Source organism: Cheilinus undulatus, linkage group 3 (genome assembly GCF_018320785.1).
Source record: "Cheilinus undulatus linkage group 3, ASM1832078v1, whole genome shotgun sequence".
NCBI lineage: Eukaryota > Metazoa > Chordata > Actinopteri > Labriformes > Labridae > Cheilinus > Cheilinus undulatus.
In genome coordinates this window covers 2,898,385-2,919,516 of record NC_054867.1, presented here as the reverse complement: position 1 = coordinate 2,919,516, position 21,132 = coordinate 2,898,385, and the positions used below count along the sequence as shown (strand labels likewise).

General features: G+C 39.6%; 3 protein-coding genes across 9 annotated transcripts in view; 2 read left to right on the top strand and 1 right to left on the bottom strand.

Annotated features, from left to right (window-relative positions):
- LOC121505130 overlaps window positions 1-21,132 on the top strand; it is a 95,777-nt gene that overhangs the window by 50,483 nt on the left and 24,162 nt on the right. The window lies entirely within an intron of this gene.
- On the top strand, window positions 339-9,519 carry LOC121505179. Its single transcript, XM_041780272.1, has 8 exons — window positions 339-1,110; window positions 3,653-3,955; window positions 4,116-4,436; window positions 4,542-4,853; window positions 5,585-5,665; window positions 6,095-6,172; window positions 6,519-6,574; window positions 9,031-9,519. The coding sequence occupies exons 1-8, from the start codon at window positions 1,071-1,073 to the stop codon at window positions 9,196-9,198; spliced, it is 1,359 nt and encodes a 452-aa protein (XP_041636206.1). The 5' UTR covers window positions 339-1,070; the 3' UTR covers window positions 9,199-9,519.
- Window positions 1,423-13,376, bottom strand: LOC121505186 (cullin-associated NEDD8-dissociated protein 1-like). Of its 5 annotated transcripts, none has more exons than XM_041780293.1 (4): window positions 13,242-13,376; window positions 12,859-13,164; window positions 5,569-5,641; window positions 1,423-1,869 (listed from the first exon to the last, which is right to left on the bottom strand). In XM_041780293.1, the coding sequence occupies exons 2-3, from the start codon at window positions 13,156-13,158 to the stop codon at window positions 5,615-5,617; spliced, it is 327 nt and encodes a 108-aa protein (XP_041636227.1). In that variant the 5' UTR covers window positions 13,159-13,164; window positions 13,242-13,376; the 3' UTR covers window positions 1,423-1,869; window positions 5,569-5,614. The 5 variants fall into 5 exon arrangements, 4 of the variants coding, with proteins under 4 accessions (XP_041636227.1, XP_041636218.1, XP_041636240.1 ...); XM_041780284.1 differs by lacking the exon at window positions 1,423-1,869 and adding an exon at window positions 3,854-3,939; XR_005991545.1 differs by lacking the exon at window positions 1,423-1,869 and adding an exon at window positions 3,868-3,939 and having other exon boundaries at window positions 5,108-5,641.

The window sequence follows — 21,132 nt, the reverse complement described above, 5'->3', positions numbered from 1 at the left end:
AGTTGAAAATGTCAAAAGACTTAAAATTTTAAACTACGAATCTAAAAGCTCAAAATATTATATTAGAATTCAAAATTATGAGTTCAAATGCTCAAAATACAAAATAAAAAGCTGAAATCCCAGGTTTGAGTCCTTATTGTGAGATGCAAAGTTAAAAATACAAAAAAATTAAAACACAAATCAATTTATTTTCCCACATTCCTGACTTTTTATCTAAATATTTTGACTCCTTTTTCAGATTTTATGACTGAACAAGGAGATCTTAAATCATCAACGATAAGTTCACATTTTTATACTTGAGGAAATTTGCATACTGATGGGCCAGTCATAACAAAAATATCATATGAACTTGTGGGCTAGATTTAACTGTTCCATGGGCCGGATTTGGCCCCCGGGCCTTGAGTTTGACACCCCTGATCTACACCATGTGTCATGTGCTGTTTTGTTGTATATATATTTCACATCTCTCTTATAATGTCTCTGAGCCTAAATTTTCTGTTTATTTTGTCTCTTTCTTCCTTTTGAATACTTTTTTACATTCTATAAATGACATATTTGTATACAGATTGTTGTCTCTGCTGTGTTTGTCATTGGCCTTGGCTTGTCATGGCTCACATACCCTCAGTGTTTTTATCAGCTCCTAATTCTACAGAAAACCGGGTGGATCATTTTTGGTGATGATGACTTCATTTCCTGTAGACAGAACGGGAAATAAATAAAAATAAAACTCAATTGTTTCTCAGCTTCCTGTTAAATACATGAATAAATAACGGCTGATGTGTTTCTTCATTTCAGGCCTCTTATTTTATTTCTCATCAGTGAGGTAAATTAACTGCTGTGAGCCTAAACCCTGCTGTAACACAGTTAAAAAGGTTCATGTAAGGGAGTTTAGCAGTGTAAAGAAGGTTGAAAGAACAGGATAAGGAGGAGGAGGAGGGTGATTTTCATGCTGTCAGTGTTATCACAGGAAACACAGACGGTTGCAAACACTGCAACACAACCAAAAGGAGGAACTGGTCCGGAGAAGAGTTTTCATTTCACAGACAGTTTCAGGATTCAGGATCGACAGGATGAGAATATTTCTCCTTCTGCTCCTCTCACTGGTGACAGGTGAGTCAAATGATTCTGACTTTATTTAACCGTATTAACAACAATTAAACCCCAGATAAACCGATTCACCAGTGGTCTGTATCTAAACTACTAACCAACACAAACTAACCGACAACCCCCAGTTTTATGTTTTAATGTAACTGATAATATTTAGAAAGAAAATATCAATGTACAACACCAATTCCAAAAAAGTTGGGGCGCTGTGTAAAATGTAAGAACAGAAATCAGTGATTGTCAAATCTCATAAACCCATAATTATTCACAATAGAACAGAAACAACATATCAGATGTTAAACTGAGACTTTTAAACATTTCATGACAAATATTAGCTCATTCTGAATTTGATGGCAGCAACACATCTCAAAAATGTACAGGGTAACATGAGGCTGGAAATGTCTCTTAGAAGTAAAGATGGGAGATAAACTTCGTCTAAAAATTGTGGAATAATTTCAGAAAAATGTTCCTGAATGTAAAATAGTAACAAAGAGGAGAGGGACCATCAAGCTGATTATCCTGGAACAGTTCAAAGCCTGTGATGAATTTGATGGCAGCGACACATCTCAAAAAAGTAAGGACAGGTCCATGTTTACCTTTGTGTCAACAGTCTGTGGACATCTGGGAGGTGAGGAGACCAGATGGTGAAGTTTTGGGAGAGGAATGTTGTCCCAAGATCAGCGGCATCCGTTATTGACCTTCAGCCTTCTCCCTTGCTCACAGAGATTTCTCCAGATTCTCTGAATCTGTTGATGATATTATGAACTGTGGATGGAAGGAGATTCAAAGTCTTCACTATTCTACATTCAGGAACATTTTTCATACATTTCTCCACAATTTTAAGACTCGGTTTATCTCCCATCTTTACCTCTTAGAGACTCTGCCTCTCTAAAATTCCCCATTTAAACCCAATCATGTGACTGACCTGTTGGTAATTAACTTATTTAGTGTTAAAATGCTCCTCCAGCTGTATTTCATTAGTAACACTTTTCCAGCTTTTTGTTTCCTCGTCCCTACTTTTTTGAGATGTGTTGCTACCATCAAATTCAAAATATTTGTCATGAAATGGTAAAATGTCTCAGTTTAACATCTGGTATGTTGTTTCTGTTCTACTGTGAATAAATTATGGGTTTATAATACTTGACACAGAAGAGCCAAGCAGGTGCAGGGACTAGACTAGGTAAAATATTCAGACGGCTGTAACAGCAGGGAATTCAGAAACCTGAAATAATGGCAGATTAATGTGTCAGTATGTTCAAGCCAAAGGCTTTTCAGTGCTGTCTATCAGGGCTGGGTATTTCAAACTCTCTCAAATACAACATATATGACTACACACTAATTTGTTGAACAGAAATGTCCTAAGAAGAACTCACTACAGCAGCTGCTCTTTATTAAAGAGGACATTAGCAAACACGAAGTTCTGAGGATCCTAAAACTTCAAAAAATTAAACTCAGATCCACAGATCTTACATCTAAATTAAAATACTGAATTAATAATCACGATGCTTTTAATAAATGTAAATTAAATATAACTTAACATCTAAACTTGGAATGGCCCTCTCCATTGAGTCTGTGCAGAACCACAGTAGGCCCCATGTAGACTGAAGGGTTAATAACAGGCTAAACTGTCCAACAGAGCGTCTCTGCTAAACAGTAGTTAGCTGTAACATGCGGTCTGGCAGAGAGGTTTATATAGCAGCAGCCTGAGCTACGGCGTAGAGCGACATCTATCAGACAGAGATGAATACTGGAGCATTGCTTTAGTATTTCAATGAGCTTAAATCAGGACAGAGGTTGTTAAAAACTGGAGCCTGAAAACGGGACGTCCTGGTCATCAGTGTTGGGCTAGTTACTCACAGAAGTATATCCTTTTACTCGTTAATAGTAATGACTTACATTACTTAGTTACTCGTAGCTAAAGTAACTAGTCCTCTGACTGCAAAACAAGAATTGTGTCAGCTCTAACTCACATTATCAGGATTAAACAGGAAACAGTTACCTCCTAGCATGGCAGGGCGCTAAACCAGCTGAATTATGGATAATAAATGTCTTCAGCAGTGAATAATGAAGTAGAACCTATTATGTTTCATATTTACACGTTAAAAAGAAAAGTTTGACGCTCTGTAGTCTCCTCTGTCTCACCCTCACAGTCGTACCTGTCGTTAGTGTCTCTGAATCTGTGACCCTGCAGCCGTGAGGTCATGCAGCAACTATCAGATCAAACCAAGTCCAGGGCTCATGATTGAGATAATGTATGGAATAAGAGGCAGAACATGCCAAAATTTAAATATTTATGATTAGAACATGGTGGATGGAGTTAAAAAAAATAAATAAATAAAATAATATGAAGATTTGGTGGGAGGGGACTAATCTAATGTCCTTAAAAATCTACCCCTCCCCCCAGGTTTAAAGGGCATAACACTGTTCATAATAATAAAATGAACATTATAAACTAAAGCGATGTGTATAAAGTATAAAATAGAGTAAATGAGGACATTTTCTGGAGCTCTGGGTTGGTGTTAAGCTGTTCTCTTTGTCTGATCTACAGGTGCTGACGCCTCGTCTACAGTGACAGGATGCCAAGATGGATGGATTGATTTTACCTGCCAAAATCCCAATGGAAACAAGTATCAAACGATCAGTGTGATGAATCAGTTAGCATATATAGGCCAACTAAATACTGAAAGTAATCAGAGGGAAAGCATAGGCAGAGTGTCCATGTACCATGACAAAAATAAAGAAAATCTGAGGGTGTTTATCGAACAGCTTCAACAGGAGGATGATGGGGAGTGGAAGTGTAAATTTGGCAGTAGAAATTCCCTCGACACCCTGGACCTAAAGGTAGAGACAGGTGAGAAACATTTGGTTTATGTGTGAGTTTATTCAGCCCAACTTTTTCAGAACTGAGTTTATGTAGGTGATCCTTTAACACTGTAGTTTATTTTTCCCTGTCTCTGAACACCTTCTGGGTTTTAAATGTGCTTTAAAAGTTCCTGCTGTTTAATTCACAGATGAATCTGAGTGCCAGGTACCGTATTTCCAAACAGCGTACAAAAAAGCTAAAACCACCATCACATGTGAATACCCCGGAGACAAAAATGAGTCTGAAGTCCAGATTTTCTGTAAAGAGAGAGGCTACATCTGTGAAGATATTTTATCCACAGAATCTGGGGGGTCAAACGGGTCGTTCAGCCTCATAGAAACTGATAAAGGCTTCAATGTGTTCATCAGTGACATCAACTCAGAGCATGGTGGTGTTTACTGGTGTGGACTGAAGTCTGAAGAGGGACGTTATCGAGCTGGAGTCAGCAAAATACAACTAAAGATTCAGGGTGAGTTTCTGTTTATTTAACTGTCTTTATATCACACAAAACAGGACAAGTTTGATAATCATGTTTCTGAAATAAGATGTTTAACTGCGTGATTTCTGTCTGCAGATGTTACTGACTTCAAAAAGCGTTCAACAGTCGGGGGAACTTCAGATTTCATTTTTAGATATTCAGCAGATGAATCAGAGAAATTTGTCTGTAAAGGAGAAGATCCTTCTCTGTGTCATCCTCTCATAAGCACCACAGATAAAAGAACCCGCAGTCGAAGGTTTACCATGAGAGTTGATAAAAACAAAAATAAAATCCGGGTAACTCTGACAGCGGTGAATCTAAACGACACTGGTACGTACTGGTGTGGAGAAAAGAGCACTGATGGAACAAAGAGCCACACGTTCACTCACAGGATGCTGCTGACTGTTGGTGAGATGAGTTGCACTAATGTTTTCTTGAAATGGAAAAAGCCTCAGTCTCTGATATGTTGTTTTTGCTTTATGATAAATAAATATGGGTTTATAAGATTTGAAAGTTATTGTATTTTGTTTTTATTTATTTTACGCTGCGACCCAACTTTTTTGGAACTGGGATTATAGAACCAGTTGCTTCATGTGGTTGTGATATTTTCTGTTTCTGCCAAAAGTTCCTGAGACAGAATGTGCTGGAAATAAGAGACTCACTGTTATATCTGGGCATCCCGCTCATTATCTATGAGAAATATGGACCTTATCAGCCTGATGGTGGCGCTGTGATTTGGGAAAGAAAAAGTAATTTTAAAACGTCATTCCCGTCAATAGAAACTGACTCAGACAAACTGTCAGAAGAACTTTCAGAATAGCATTTGTTTTTTTGATTACCTAGAAAAACAATCACAGGATGTTGTTTGGTGTTGACTAAGAGTGAGTAGGACAGGAAGCTGTGAGCTGTTAATGCCGTCATCCTTGCATATTTTAAACTAGATAGATTCTACATTTTGTCTAAAACTTATTCTTAACATTTGTAACCTCACAGACAAACCCTGTGCTCCATCAGTGACTATGTTTGACTGACAGAGACTGTACCAATGTTTCTAACACATCTGCTATTGTTTTAACCTACTGACAACTATGTGAAAAAGTAATACTGTTTATTTTTGAATCACCTTTTCTTCCTGTTAGTACCATCATCACCATCTTCATCTCCTGGTCCTACAACTCAGCCGACTCCTGTCCCACCTGAGGATCATGGGAAGAGAGGGGGTAAGATCATTGTGACCTGCAGGAAGAGTCCAGATGTTTAAAATGCGTTTCAAACATTTAAGAAAATCTAATCATTACAGTTTTAAACAATAGGAGAAAAAAGTCAAGATTTCTGTGGCCCAGAGGGTTAACATAGACATGCATCTTCTATCACATACTTCTGTACTAAATACTAAATATTTTGAGGACACAAGTTTGCAAAAAGCACACTGAGAAGTCTAGGTTGTTTTCTATCACACGGCCCTGAATGTCTGTTTGGGGTCAGGAAGTGTGGGACAGCCATTAGGAATGAATGGGAACAGAGGAAAGTTAAACATCACAGCTCTAAATGGACCTGTACGCTGTAATTATCAGTAGGGGCCCATTTTCTGAGCCTTTTAGGGGCCCGTCTGTGGACAGGCTGGTTTAACTGATCATGTTTTCTTGCAGGTCTCTTCATTGTTGGGATCATCCGTGTAGCTGTGGTCATGATGGTCTTCATGCTGGCATCTTTCCTTTTCTACAAACGTAAGATCTTCATCTTTGATAAACAGAATGTGCAAATGTGCACAAGCCAAGCCAAAGCAGTTATATGTCCATCCTGTGATGTCTGGTGGAAACCAGGCAGGCAGATTCATGACTTCAGAGCTGACTAACTGTGACATTTATAACGGCTTTGAGTGTTTCTGTCTTTAATCTTTAGTCATCTCTGCAGACACACTGTGATTATCATCTCAGTCTTTATCAGTTCAATGAAAACTTCATCAGCAAGAGCAGCTCTGGCTGTTCCTAACAGTTCTTCATTTTCTGAAGTGATGAAATCAGCTTCACTTTTAGTAATCAGTCCTTCTCATGGTTTCCTCCTGTATCCCAGGATGCTCCAAATCAAGAAGTACAGGAAACGGCACAGCGGAGCAGAACACCAGAGAGGTAATTATGAAAATCTACACTCATAGAACACTTTCTACCCACCTCACTGGCTCAGATTTTTTATCAGCCAATCACAAGGCAACAACCAAAGCATCATGCAGACACGGTCGAGATGATGTGCTGAAGTTGAAATGGAGCGTCAGAATGAGTAAGAAAGAGGATTTATTAGAGAGGTAGAAAGAGTTCAACATCATTTCACAGAAGTTAAAGTATAAATCACTTCATTTAAAGTTTACAACAAGAAGAATATCATAAAAACATGAATCTCCAGCCACATTGGAGAGTCATGGTTGATTCATCAGTTTGCTGCATGTAAACATGGCACCATGTACACCGCGTTCCACATTATCATGCAAACAACGTTTTTCTCTGTTTTTCTATATATTAATGCAAATGACATAATATTTTTCAAGTCATCAGCAGTTAGAGTTTAATAAAATGTTTTTGAACAAACTTCATAATGATAACTATTATTTTTTTTAAAAATAAAAACCTCAAAATGCATTTTTCCACATGTTCCACATTATTAAGCAGGCCACAGGTTTCAGCAGTATGGGAAAGAAAAAGGATCTCTGCTGCTGAAAAGTGTCAAATAGTGTAATGCCTTGGACAAGGAATGAAAACATTCCATATTTCAGGAAAAATTAAGCATGATCATCATACTGTGAAGAAATTTGTGGCTGATTCAGAGCACAGACGGGTTCCTGCAGATAAAGGCATAATGAGGGAGGTTTCTGATGGACAAATACATCAGATTAAGAGAGCAGATGCTAAAATGCCATTACAAAGCAGCAAACAGGTATTTGAAGCTGCTGGTGCCTCTGGAGTCCCACCAACCTCAAGGTGTAGGATCCTCCAGAGGCTTGCAGTCGTGTATAAACCTACTATTCAGCCCCCCCCAACCAATGCTCACAAGTAGAAACGGTTGCAGTGGGCCCAGAAATACATGAAGACTCATTTTCAAACAGTCTTGTTGACTGATGAGTGCCGTGCAACCCTGGATGGTCCAGATGGAGGAGTAGTGGATGGCTGGTGGATGGCCACCATGTCCCAATGAGGCCGAGACGTCAACAAGGAGGGGGCGGAGTCATGTTTGGGCCGGAATCATGAGGAGAGAGCTGATAGGCCCCTTTAGGGTCCCTGAAGGTGTGAAAATGACCTCGGCAAAGTATATAGAGTTTCTGACTGACCACTTTCTTCCATGGTACAAAAAGAGAGCCGTGCCTTCTATGTTAACATGGAACTTGTCCTGTTCAGATGTTTTTGATTGAAATAGCTTTGATTTCAGTAAATATGACCCCTTGATGCTGCAATTTCTACAAATGACCATTTTCAGTTTTTTACAACCTATAAAATGTTTTAAAAGGCTGTTGTGCTTAATAATGTGGAACAGTGCATTTTGAGGTTTTTATTTTTTATAAAATAATTTTTGTCATTATGAAGTTTGTTCGAAAATATTTGAATTATGCTCTAACGGCTGATGACTTGAAAAATATTCTGACTGTCATTTGCATCAATATTTAGGAAAATCAGAGAAAAATATCATTTGCATAATAATCTGGAATGCAGTGTAGAGCTGAGTGGTAGGATCAGCTTGAATTCTTCTTGTCCAGACGTTTGTTTACAGATTTATCACGGCAAACTGAGGCCCTGTTCACACAACGTTTTCAAGTGAAAACGCAAAACTTTTGCACCGTTTTGGCTGTCCGTTTACACGAGAACGGGCTTTGGTGCCTGAAAATGGAACAATTTGGAAACAGGCTCCAGAGTGGAAGTTTTTCAAAACATCCCCGTCTCTGTGAAAACAGGGAAAACGACAGTTTCTGAAAACACACATGCTCACTACAGCAGCCGTCGCAGCACTCTGAACCGAGCTGTCTGATGTAGTTTACAGTGATTCAACTTGTAAAGTCACAGACCTAATTCCCTAAAACTGACAACTAATTCATAAAGTTCCATGAAAGTACCTAAAATTTCCAAAGCCCCCCCCAATGTGATGTCCTCATCTATACATGCAGGGTCTCAGGAGGATCAGTGGGCCCTTTCTGCACTAACTAACTAGCTTTATTCTGCCAAGTTCAGCCTGGATATTACTGGATCAATATTTCTCGCACGGGTTTTAACGTCTGGGGACTCTTTAGCTGCTTTGAGACGAGGAGGATGACTGACTCAATGCTGCAGCAGAAGACTTGATCACTTCTTTTTAAGCCAAAATGGTTTCATCTAATGTGATTCATGTGTTTAATTATTACCTGGTGGTTAAATCAGCCAACATAATTCCACTAGAGCAAACACAGAGCTCCTCTCAGCCACAGACATGATCATGATTGGTTCCTGATCAATAAGGGCATCTGTTTTCCAGTCATTAACGTGTTTAGGAAGTATTAATGAAGCACGGCTACAAGGAGCAGTGGCTGTTGTTGGGATTTTATATGTGGATGTTTTCTTCCTGGCAGGATTACTTCTATGAGGAGATACAGGAGCGCGTCCCAAATCCAGACTCACGATGTGCAGCAAAAACCATTTACGCCAACATTAACTGTCCAAAGACCCCTCAGCCTCGCTGCGTTACTCTGCCATCAGCCTCCAGCAGAGCCCCGGCAGAGCTGGAAGTGAGGGACTGACCCTGAAACCGAGCTCCTCGGCCTGTGAATATTCAGCTGTAAAGGCAAACCAAAGTCCAGACGACTCTGCTGTCAGACATCCAGCCATACCTTCAGAGGATCCTCTCTACTCCACCGTCAGCAAGACTCAGTGTGGATGAATGAACTCTGATGACAGTAAAGGTTTTCAGCCCGTTTACTGGACTCTGGTAAAACGTACCAAATACCAATGTTATATTGTAGCTGCATTGCTGCTGTGTTTTGGTTCTGTGCCTCTGTGAGTCCTCTGTTGTTTTGTGGATCTTTGTTTGTTCCCTGTTTCTGTGTGTGTGTGTGTGTGTGTGTGTGTGTGTGGGGTAGCTTTGTGTGAACATTAATGTCTGTTGGGGTGAGATCTTTGCCCCCCAGATGGAGGCCTCTGATTGGCTTAAAGGAGTGGGGCTGGCTTTAGTGGGGAACCTTGAAATACAGCAGCCTGCAGACACTCCAGCATCCCTGACAGCAGAACTCATGTCTGTTTCCCAGCCTGCAGATTTTAATGGATTTTTTAAGATATATTTTTGGTTTATTATTATTATTTGTTAATTTAGACAGGCCTGTCCAAAGAACTGGCTGGGCCCCGAAAATCCCAGAGAATGGACCCTCCCCAGTTGTGTTTCATGGATATCAGGTCATGTGTGTTTGATCAGTAGCATTGGCGCTAACGTTCTGGCTAACAGTTACTTCATTTTGGAGCATACAGGATAAATGTGTATGTTAGTGTACATATAAGTGTCTGCCCATTTCTGGTCATTTACATAACAGTTGTAAATAGTATTTATAATTTTTTTTATTTGAAAGTTACATTTCTATATTAACTGTTTTGTGTTCATTCATTGTACCAATTGAATGCTCTTTTTCTCTCTTGCATGCTTTGTTTACTCCACTCTAGGTGCTGCAAATTTGGAATTTCCCCTTGCGGGACTAATAAAGGAATATCTGATCTTATCTTATTTTGTCTTGTCTTATCTTAAGAACTGACCAAAAAACAAAGCAAACTGGAATGCTATTTGTCCCTTAATAGAGAAGATGCAGTTGCAGACACTGTGACTGATCCACAGCTGGGGAAATGTTTGACCGGGAACAGACTCAATAAACACAACCTCACACCAGAGAGAACGCCAAAGACAAAACTGGTTCCCAGAAGAGGAAAGACTGAGCACCCGCTGCAGCCAACAGCAGGTGGAAACGGAGCTGAACCTTCTAAACACCTGTCCTCTATACCAAGACATCAGAGACAGGTTCTATCTGACCACCTACCCTATCCTTTATACACTGCCTGGCCAAAAAAAAAAAGTCGCCACCTGGATTTATCCAAGCAATAGGTTCCGAGCCTCCTATTGGATAATTACTGCATGGGCGATTATCTTTCAGCTGGCAACAAGTTATTTAACCCCAGCTGATGCAGTGAGTAACTCCTCATTTCCTTAACAACCATGGCGAAAGACACATCCTGTGGTTGTGGAAACGATGTCAGTCTGTTTAAGAAGGGTCAAATCATTGGCATGCAAAAAAGGCTTCAGTTTGCTAGGAAGCATAAAGATTGGACTCTGGAGGAATGGAAGAAGGTCATGTGGTCTGATGAGTCCAGAGTTACCCTGTTCCAGAGTGATGGGTGTATCAGGGTAAGAAGAGAGGCAGATGCACCCATCATGCCTAGTGCCTACTGTACAAGCCTGTGGGGGCAGTGCTATGATCTGGGGTTGCTGCAGTTGGTCAGGTCTAGGTTCAGCAACATTATGTGCCCAAAGAATGAGGTCAGCTGACTACCTGAATATACTGAATGACCAGGTTATTCCATCAATGGATTTTTTTCTTCCCTAATGGCATGGGCATATTCCAAGATGACAATGCCAGGATTCATCTGGCTAGGGCAGACCTTAACCCCATTGAGAATCTTTGGGATGTGCTGGAGAAGGCTTTGACCAGTGGTCAGACTCTCCCATCATTAATACAAGATCTTGGTGAAAAATTAATGCAACACTGGATGGAAATAAATCTTGTGACATTGCAGAAGCTAATCGAAACAATGCCACAGCAAATGTGTGCTGTAATAAAAGCTAAAGGCGATCCAATGAAATATTAGAGTGTGTGACCTTTTTTTGGTGGCAACTTTTTTTTTGGCCAGGCAGTGTATTTAACAATGCAAAAACATAGTCCTTCAAGTTGATTCAAAATCATTTCTTTCATCATAATCTCCATGTCAGTCACAATAACTGTGATAACCATTAAGGCCATATTCCTGCAGCCGTTCCTCCAGCTTTGGCTGCCATCACTGCAGAGGCATTAATGTAAAATAATAAAAACATTTTAATCATCCAGATAGATTACACAGAAGAACCTGATGATGACGGTAGAACATCCTGCAGCTTTGAGAGCACAGCAGCAGCAGAAGTTTGTGGTTTCATGCTGTGGGTGGAAACAGAAACAGGCCTGTGGCTAGGATCCTTTTGGTTTGAAATTTCTCTTCTGAGTAAAGCTGAGGCGATAATGTGGTGAAATATATGGCATGAAGATTAGAAGATGGAAAAACACAAACTTTGACATCAAGGTTCCAGGTTCACCATCAGGCAGCAGCAGTTATTGGGTGTAGATGTCCTGCATTTTCTCACAGTTAAGACCTCCTGCAGTGGGGTTCCTGTTATATTTACACAATCTAATGGTTTAAAAGAATTATTGCTTCATGAAATGGATGTCGAAACCCTGAAATACTGCAGTGACCTGATGAACTCAGAAATTTGATGATGATGATGAGCAAAAACTGTGATAGCTGTTTAGATTTCATGTGTTTAGATGTGATCATTTTGTTTCTAAAGCATGGAAAAGAATACCTGATAGTTTATTAAACTGATCTTTAGTTTGTCTCCATTCTCTTCTGTTCTATAGCAATAACCCCATGTGGGCCAGGCATGTGATTAAATGTATGACAATAATTATTTGTCAGCTCTGAGAGAACACTCAGAGAGAAAAACACATTTATCTAAGTTCACCAAATCCTGAAGTTTATTTTTGCCGGAGGAGGGACTGATACGAAGAACTCTAAAAACTCATTTCCTTTTTTTTTGACCTTGTCTTTGAATAGAATACATCATATGAAAATACTCCTCTATCATTTACAGTCTAGCTTGTGTCCATGCTCTCTGCGGGGGGCAAAACCCACTCCCTCCCCTCCCTGGACACTCTGGTAGATGGGCGCCATGTCAGCATTTGTTCTGATCTGGTTGGTGAAGTCAGCCTTACTGGCGCTCCGCTCCACCTCAGGGACATGGCCCTGTCTCTACTGTTTTGAGATGTGTTGCTGCCATCAAATTCAAAATGACCTCATATTTTCATGAAATGGTAAAATTTTGTTTATGTTCTGTTGTGAATAAATTTTGGGTTTATGAGATTTGACAATCATTGACTTCTGTTTTTATTTACATTTTACACAGCGACCCAACTTTTCTGGAATTGTTGTTGTAATTCCCCTTTATCAGTGTCTGTTCTGGTTTAAATCACTTTGTATTATTCAAATTCCCCTTGTTGCTGACTCAACTTTCAAGGTTTAAGATTAATTTATTAATTGAGTGGCTGATTGATGGACTAAATCTAAGACTGCAGTCAAACTACAATGAACAGCATGCTGTAAATATCTTCCCTCACCTTGGTGGTGCAGGTGGCCCTCAGTGGTTCCATGAGTCTGTCCAGTCTTTGGAGGACAGCAGCAGGACACAGAGAGGCTAATCTAGCCAACATCAGGAACGTCAGCCCAACTTCTAGGTCCTCTGCTTGTTTCCTGCTCACTCTGATATCGTAGTGATCTTTGAGTCCTTCCTCTACGTGGTCTAAGAACTGCAGGACGTCCAGCCCCTCCAGGCAGCTGTCCAGCAGAGTGTACATGCACTTGAACGCAGCTTTACGGACATCCAGACCGTCATCTACCGTGTGCTTGAACGGACCCATCTCCACCTAAACACACACAATCAAACGCCGTCTGTAAGAAGATCTAACATCAGATACAAAGCAATGTCATCTTCCTGACCCACCTCCCTGATGAGGTCCTTCCTGATCTGAGTCTCTTTGTAGAGGTGGGGGAGAACGGTCTTGAGGAGACCACGGATCAGAGACGGTTTTTGTTATGAGCAGCGGAGTTAAACATCACCAGAGCGACGCGGCGCACGTTGATGTCCTCATCCTGCAGCGTCTTCAGGAAGTCACCTGAGGAACAGAGGAGGCGTCACTGATATTCAAGGGTAGATTTTAGTGCTACACTATGTGTGTATGTGTACATCACACTGTTTTCTGGAGCAGAGATTGATGTGGAGTGAGCCATCTTATATGCTTACTGTCTTTGTTGGGAGTTGTTTTTAAATCAGTCAGTGTGAGTCAGCACAAACAAAACATAGCATGATGGCCGATACTGAGAAGCTGCTGCGGGTGTTTCAGTACACAGCTCGGCATGCAGAGTGTTAAGGCCTTTGCACAATGAGCCCGTTTAATGTTGTTCTAATCATGTCTGCACACTGTTTATGCCGAAATTGTCGTTTTATTCGTTCCGTTTTTTTTTTCGGAACAGGTTCGATTTTATGCGAAACTTCCTATCAGTCCAAGGTGACCGATGATTCAAAACAGTTCCTGCTGCTTCCACCTCGCTTGCTCACCACTGAACCCTCACTTTAAACACCAACGTTTGCTCATTTATCATGTGGATATCAACCAAGGAAGTATTACAAAGAGATGGGTGAATGATGATTTAGATCAGCCCCTTTTGCTTTATTCTGTCTTGCTCGCTCACCACCGCCAGACCCTCCTCTCTCTCTCTCTCTCTCTGTCTCTGAAAACCTCACTTTATCCACTGCAGTTTGCCCGTGTATTATGTGGATATCAGTCATAGAAATATAACAGATAAAGGCATACCTGTGTAGCCTACTCACAGGTCATAACAGAAATAAAAAGTTGGTCTCAATTTTTCCAACTTGTCTCTGCGCTCTGACGCATGAGTGTGTGCCGTATGAAGCTCTGTGTCAGGATGGATCCAGCTGGATTTTAAAGGAGTGACAGAGACACAGGCCCGCAGTATGAAATTATTTGCCACATTCTACAAATTTTCGCAGTCAAGGCAAACACAAATGCATCTGACTCAGTGAGGAGGGTCTGAGTGTGTGACGTTTTTTCGGATTACAACTCCTGTGGAGCAGACAAATGCGCACAGCTCCACAGTGCAGCCTTTAAACAACTTATCAGCTATGGTCGTCAAACTACAATATCTTTATATTAAAATATCCTCCAAACTGTGCGTGATATCTTAAATGGCGCGGTTCATAGTTGCTTGCTTAAAGAGAGGGATTGTTGCTCCACCGTCACTGAGTAAAAATGACGAGGAGTAAACGCTGCTGCTGTGTTCATGCTTCTCTCAGTGCCTTTAAAATGTAGAACCTCAAGGATTGTTTTTGAATATAAGTTTAGAAATGGTGCTTCATTAATCAAACACTACTAATAAGTCAAATTGAATTATATTATATTAGAGATATTAAAGTGGAAATTATAATGACGGATTGTAAATGGCATGACGGAATTTTTACGACCCTTTCTGTAAAAAAGACGGACAACAAAAAAGTCCAGCGCAACCTCTGTGCTGTAGTCCTGGCTAAGATAAAATCATACTTCATTGACCCCCAAAGGGGAAATTCTGGCATTGCAGCAACACAACAAAGTAGAAAGGTGGTAAAAATACAATAAAACTGAACAACATAAATAATCAAAAACTAAAAAAGAAGTGAAAAAATAAGGGGAAAAAATTCGAGAACACAGAGGAGACTTGTTTGTTTGCTGCAGCACTGAAGCTAACATGTTATTTTAACCCGTTAGCAACGAGCAGACACAAGAGTGGGACATTCATGGTAGCACAGTAGAAGGAGCTGAAATAAAGGGAAATTCATTTATTTCTTGTAAAAAAAAAAGGGGGGGGGAAGGGCAAAAAAATGAAAATCGGCAAAAATGGTTTAAAAGTGGCAAAATTTGGTTACAAGTGGCAAAAGTGGACTTAGAAAGTAAAAAAGGAGCAAAAATGGATGGAAAAATGATGATAAGCAATTAAAATGTGGCAAAAAAAGGGAGGCTCCAAAAGGAGAAAAGGGGCAAAATTGGATGGAAAAATGATGATGTTAAAAACTGGTAAAAAATGTTTAAAGGTAGCAAAAAGGCAAAAGCTTCCAAATAGGTGAGGAAAAAAATGTTAAAAAGCATTTAAAAAGTGCCAAAAATATGTGACAGGCAAAAATAGATAGAAGAGAGAAAAAAGTAATAACGGCAAAAGGGGCAGGAAAAAATGGTGAAAGTGGTTAAAACATGGCAAATGGCTCAAAGTGGCAAATATTGGGTTAAGGAGACAGAAAAGGATAACAGCGGCAAAAATTGACTAAGAAATAAAATATGGGAGGGGAAACTGGTGAAAAGCCGTTAAAAAGCTGCAAAGTTAATGGCTGCCAATCACATAAATATTTGATTCACAATAGAACAGAAACAACACATCAGCTATGGGTTGCACCAGCTGTGCGTAAGTTCAAACTTAGCCTAGTTCAGATTTAAGTTCCTAGTTAGACGGAGTTTACGCTCTCCTAACATTTAAGGTGTTGCATTTGCTGTGACAGTTTCAACGTAGGCTTATGTTATAACTTAAATCTTACATCTCCCTCCTACGGTGTAAAGTCCTCCAGGTTATCCCCTCTCTGAGAGACGGGGTAACCCGGTGGGTGACGAGAAGTTGAGGATTTTACCGGCAATTTGGTGTCACACTGCGTTCTCCATGATCAGTAACACGGTTGTTTTCCATGAATGGAGATCATTTCCACCGCCCACTGTTAATGATCTTGTGTTATTAGCGATTTCACCACTTGGTGTCAGTGTTATTATTTTATACTGGCTCTAGGTTTAGGCTGTAGGCTTCACAACACTCATATGCAAAATGCCTCGTCATATTTTTCATTCACACTGGATGCTATTTGATGAATAACGGCAGTTAGCAAACGTTATTTTTAGCCATCAGCATCTGTAGCAAACACAGGGTTAAAAATGCTTTAAAGTGGTTGGTTAAAGGGAGAGAAAACGTCATATCTGTGACAAAATTTTGGATAGTTTGGATGTAAATCACTTGTCAAGATCAACCTTACGTCTCTGTGGTGCAACTGAACAATGACACCACTAAAGTTAGAACTTAACTAGTTTCAGCGTAGGGTTTAGTGTGGTCTTTACACCAGGACTTAAGGCAGAAGTTAGGCATAGCTGCTGCGACAGGCTGCAGATGTTAAACTGAGACATTTTATCATTTCTGAAAATTATCAGCTTACCTTGAATTTCATGGCTGCAGCACATCTCACAAAAGTAGGGACAGGTCCATGTTTACTATTATGTAACATCCTCTCTTCTTTAACAACAGTCTGTAAATATCTGGAAATGAGGAGACCAGCTGATGGGGGAGGAATGTTGTCCCATTCCTCTCTGATGTAGGATTCTAGCTGATCAACAGTTGGATTTTTACTTCTTTAATACTCCAAATGTTTTCTGTTGGTGAAAGGTCTGGACTGGAGGCAGACCAGTTCAGGACCCAGACTCTCCTCCTGTGAAGCCATGCTGTTGTGATGGATGTGGTATGTGGTTCAGCATGGTCTTGCTGAAATAGTGGCAGCCTTCCCTGACAGAGATGTCGTCTGGATTGTAGCATATGTTGCTCTAAAAGCTCTCTCTACTTTTCAGCATTGATAGTTCCTTTCCAGACGTTAGAGCTGCCCACACCATAGGCATTAATGCAACCCCATACCATCAGAGATGCAGGCTGTAGACCTGAGCCAGGAGAACAAGCTTGATGCTCCCTCTCCTCTTTAGTCCACAGGAGAAGACGGCGCTGTTTCTGGATCCTGTTCACATATGGCGTCTTCTCTCCATCATCCAGATTTAACTGTCACTGGTGGATGGCACAGCCAACTGTGTTGACAGACGATGATCTCTGAAATGTTCCTGAGCCCATGCATAATGTGCTTTACTATTTTTTCAGTGTTTTTGTAGATCAGTAAATTTGAAAATTCATGGATAACAATATTAATTCTATTTTAGCATTAAAAATATCATTTGGGTTAAAGAGCTTCTACATATTGGTGTATTAACCATTGCAGAAACATCAAAAATGATTTTGGTAATTACCAATGCTGTTAATTTAGGGCAGCTGTGGCATAAACCTTACTTTGGTTAGGGTTAGGGTGGTCTAATACATTTGTTAAGCTGTGTATATTTCACTTATATAAATGACATATTTGTATACAGATTGTTGTCTCTGCTGTGTTTGTCATTGGCCTTGGCTTGTTATGGCTCACATACCCTCAGTGTTTTTATCAGCTCTGAATTCTTTACAGAAAACCAGATGGATCATTTTTAGTGACTGTGACTTCATTTCCTGTAGACAGAAAAAAATAGCTAAAAATGAAGCTCAGTTGTTTCTCAGCTTTCTGTTAAATACATGAATAAATAACGGCTGATGTGTTTCTTCATTTCAGGCCTCTTATTTTATTTCTCATCAGTGAGGTAAATTAACTGCTGTGAGCCTAAACCCTGCTGTAACACAGTTAAAAAGGTTCATGTAAGGGAGTTTAGCAGTGTAAAGAAGGTTGAAAGAACAGGATAAGGAGGAGGGTGATTTTCATGCTGTCAGTGTTATCACAGGAAACACAGACGGTTGCAAACACTGCAACACAACCAAAAGGAGGAACTGGTCCGGAGAAGAGTTTTCATTTCACAGACAGTTTCAGGATTCAGGATCGACAGGATGAGAATATTTCTCCTTCTGCTCCTCTCACTGGTGACAGGTGAGTCAAATGATTCTGACTTTATTTAACCGTATTAACAACAATTAAACCCCAGATAAACCGATTCACCAGTGGTCTGTATCTAAACTACTAACCAACACAAACTAACCGACAACCCCCAGTTTTATGTTTTTACGTAGCTGACGATATTTAAAAAGAAAATCTGTACAACACCAATTCCAAAAAAGTTGGGGCGCTGTGTAAAATGTAAGAACAGAAATCAGTGGTTGTCAAATCTCATAAACCCATAATTATTCACAATAGAACAGAAACAACATTCAGATGTTAAACTGAGACATTTGAACATTTCATGACAAATATTAGCTCATTTTGAATTTGATGGCAGCAACACATCTCAAAAATGTACAGGGTAACACGAGGCTGGAAATGTCTCTTAGAAGTAAAGATGGGAGATAAACTTCGTCTAAAAATTGTGGAATAATTTCAGAAAAATGTTCCTGAATGTAAAATAGTAATAAAGAGGAGAGGGACCATCAAGCTGATTATCCTTATCTATGATCCTATCATGCTACACATATGCACTACACATTATCATCTAAGACAACCACTGTTGGATTATTCATTTCTCTCTTTTCTCTCCTTTCCCTTATTCAACTTCCCTTACTATTATTATTACTGTTGTTGTTGTTGTTAACACTACCTTCCCTCTTAGCTTATTGACAGTGTCAGCCCAAAAGGATTGTATCCCCCTTTATCCCCTGGTACCAAGGTCTTCTCTTGAGCACCATTGTTTTAAATACACTTTATATGAAAGACCATCTAAAACAAACTTGGCAGATGTTTCCGACCTATGTCTTTATGATCACACAGCTCATAAGCAACACTCTGGAGTCTGGACAAATAATCAGAAAATAAAAAGAGAAGGAAAAACATGCTGACCCTGCTTAAACAACTTAATTGTATTAGCTCGATCCATTATGGTGGTGCTCAGATCCAGGCCAGCCGCTTTGGGGAAGGGGTGGGCTTCACTCCACCTGGTGACTAACCATCTCCATTAGCTTGAAAACTATCATAGCCTCCACCTTTCCTTCCTGATCGTCCTTTATTTCTTCATCCTCTTACCTGACCATCAGTAACCACTTTGACAATTTTAATATCCTTCTCACTAAGAAAATCTGCATGCACACACATATACACACTCACACATACATACACACACACACACACACACCCACACACACCCTTATACACAGAGAACATCCTCTTTTTGTTTTGTGTCTCATCTCTCCTAAAAACTGTAAAACCAACTCGTTTACTATCTATCCTGGCCTGTTACTTGTCTTGAAAAAAAAAAGCTGATTATCCTGGTACAGTTCAAAGCCTGCGATGAATTTGATGGCAGCGACACATCCCAAAAAAGTAGGGACGGGTGCATGTTTACCATTGTGTCAACAGTCTGTGGACATCTGGGAGGTGAGGAGACCAGATGATGAAGTTTTGGGAGAGGAATGTTGTCCCAAGATCAGCGGCATCCATTATTGACCTTCAGCCTTCTCCCTTGCTCACAGAGATTTCTCCAGATTCTCTGAATCTGTTGATGATATTATGAACTGTGGATGGAAGGAGATTCAAAGTCTTCACTATTTTACATTCAGGAACATTTTTCATACATTTCTCCACAATTTTAGACTCAGTTTATCTCCCATCTTTACCTCTGAGAGACTCTGCCTCTCTAAAATTCCCCTTTTTAAACCCAATCATGTGACTGACCTGTTGGTAATTAACTTAATTAGTGGGGATGCTGAGCATCCACACTATTGATATTTGTGTCGGCCATTTTGTTTATTATTATCATTCTTCCGCTATCTCCTCCTTCATACATTTTCGTATCGACACTGTTTAAAATTCAGTTTCTCCGCCATTTGACTGCTATGACTTTTCTCATTTCTAACTTTAATAATTTTTAAAATATTTAACTTTGTTTAACAATGTTAAACAGATGGCAAAATTTCACAAATCTGCACTTTCTTCAACTCCTCATAACTTTGGCATTCCTTGGGCTATTTTCATTATTCTACTATCATACTCTTCAGCTTCTTGTGCTCTTATCAGCTATTTATAAAACTTTTGAATACTTTTCATTTTTCATTTCATTTTTGCTTTAAAACGTAGACAAACTCTCCAGCTATTTAAGAATGATTCACATTGTTGATATTTTTTACAGATTTCTAATAATCACTGATCAAACTTCATGAATATTTGAGCTCTCTCAGACGTTTACAGTGGGGGTGAATGGAGAGACTTAGAGTGATGATGTCACACTTAGAGCACAGAAACTGTGTGAAATAGAGGCAGAACAAATTGTTCTCCTGAAAAAAATATTTGGTCCACAGTTATAATATAAACAAATACTTTTGCAAGGTGAAAGAGCTGGCTCTTTTAAAGGTATTGTTGTACAGTTTGGCTCTTTGGTTGAGCAGGGTTAAGTAACACTGCTGTGAACAATATCTCCACCATCTTTAGCACAATCTCACACACCTTCAGCCTTTAGACTCAAGCGGCTACTCTGTCAATAAGACAGAAATTCTATATTTTGAGCAATGATTTCACATTCTTCACAAATCAGGTATTGCACTCTTCAGCTTTCAAGCTATTTTCAGCTATTTTTCCATTATTTTTAACTATTTTTGTGCTATTTTCAGCTATTTCTATGCTTTTTCAGCCATTGAATAGATTTTCAGCTACTTTTCGGCTATTTTCAGGTATTTTTTAATGCTATTTTCAGCTATTTTAAGGCAACTTTCAGCTTTTTATCCTAATTTAACTATTGAATGCCTTTTTTAGCTACTTTTATGTCATTTTATGCTATTTGTATGCTATTTTCAGCTACTTTTGTCTTTCCAGCTATTGTCAGCAGTTCTTCCACAATTCAGCTCTCAGCATCCCCACACAATTTCACCTGAAATTAAAATTTTGATTTTTGATCTAACTTTTTTGGAACTGGGGCTGTCTAAAAGTATTAACAAACAGTTCCTCAGTAGTTGATCATTTAAAAGGTGTTTATTTATATATTTATAGTTAACAGCCTCCTTTGTAAACAGTGGGATAACTCCATCATTTT

Coding starts and splice junctions, on each gene's coding strand:
- LOC121505179 (XM_041780272.1), top strand. CDS start 1,071: ATGAGAATATTTCTCCTTCTGCTCCTCTCACTGGTGACAG. Junction 6,173..6,518: donor ATCTTTCCTTTTCTACAAAC/GTAAGATCTTCA, acceptor CCTGTATCCCAG/GATGCTCCAAATCAAGAAGT. Junction 6,575..9,030: donor CGGAGCAGAACACCAGAGAG/GTAATTATGAAA, acceptor TCTTCCTGGCAG/GATTACTTCTATGAGGAGAT.
- LOC121505186 (XM_041780293.1), bottom strand. CDS start 13,158: ATGGGTCCGTTCAAGCACACGGTAGATGACGGTCTGGATGTCCGTAAA. Junction 5,642..12,858: donor GGGCCACCTGCACCACCAAG/GTGAGGGAAGAT, acceptor CATGATCCTCAG/GTGGGACAGGAGTCGGCTGA.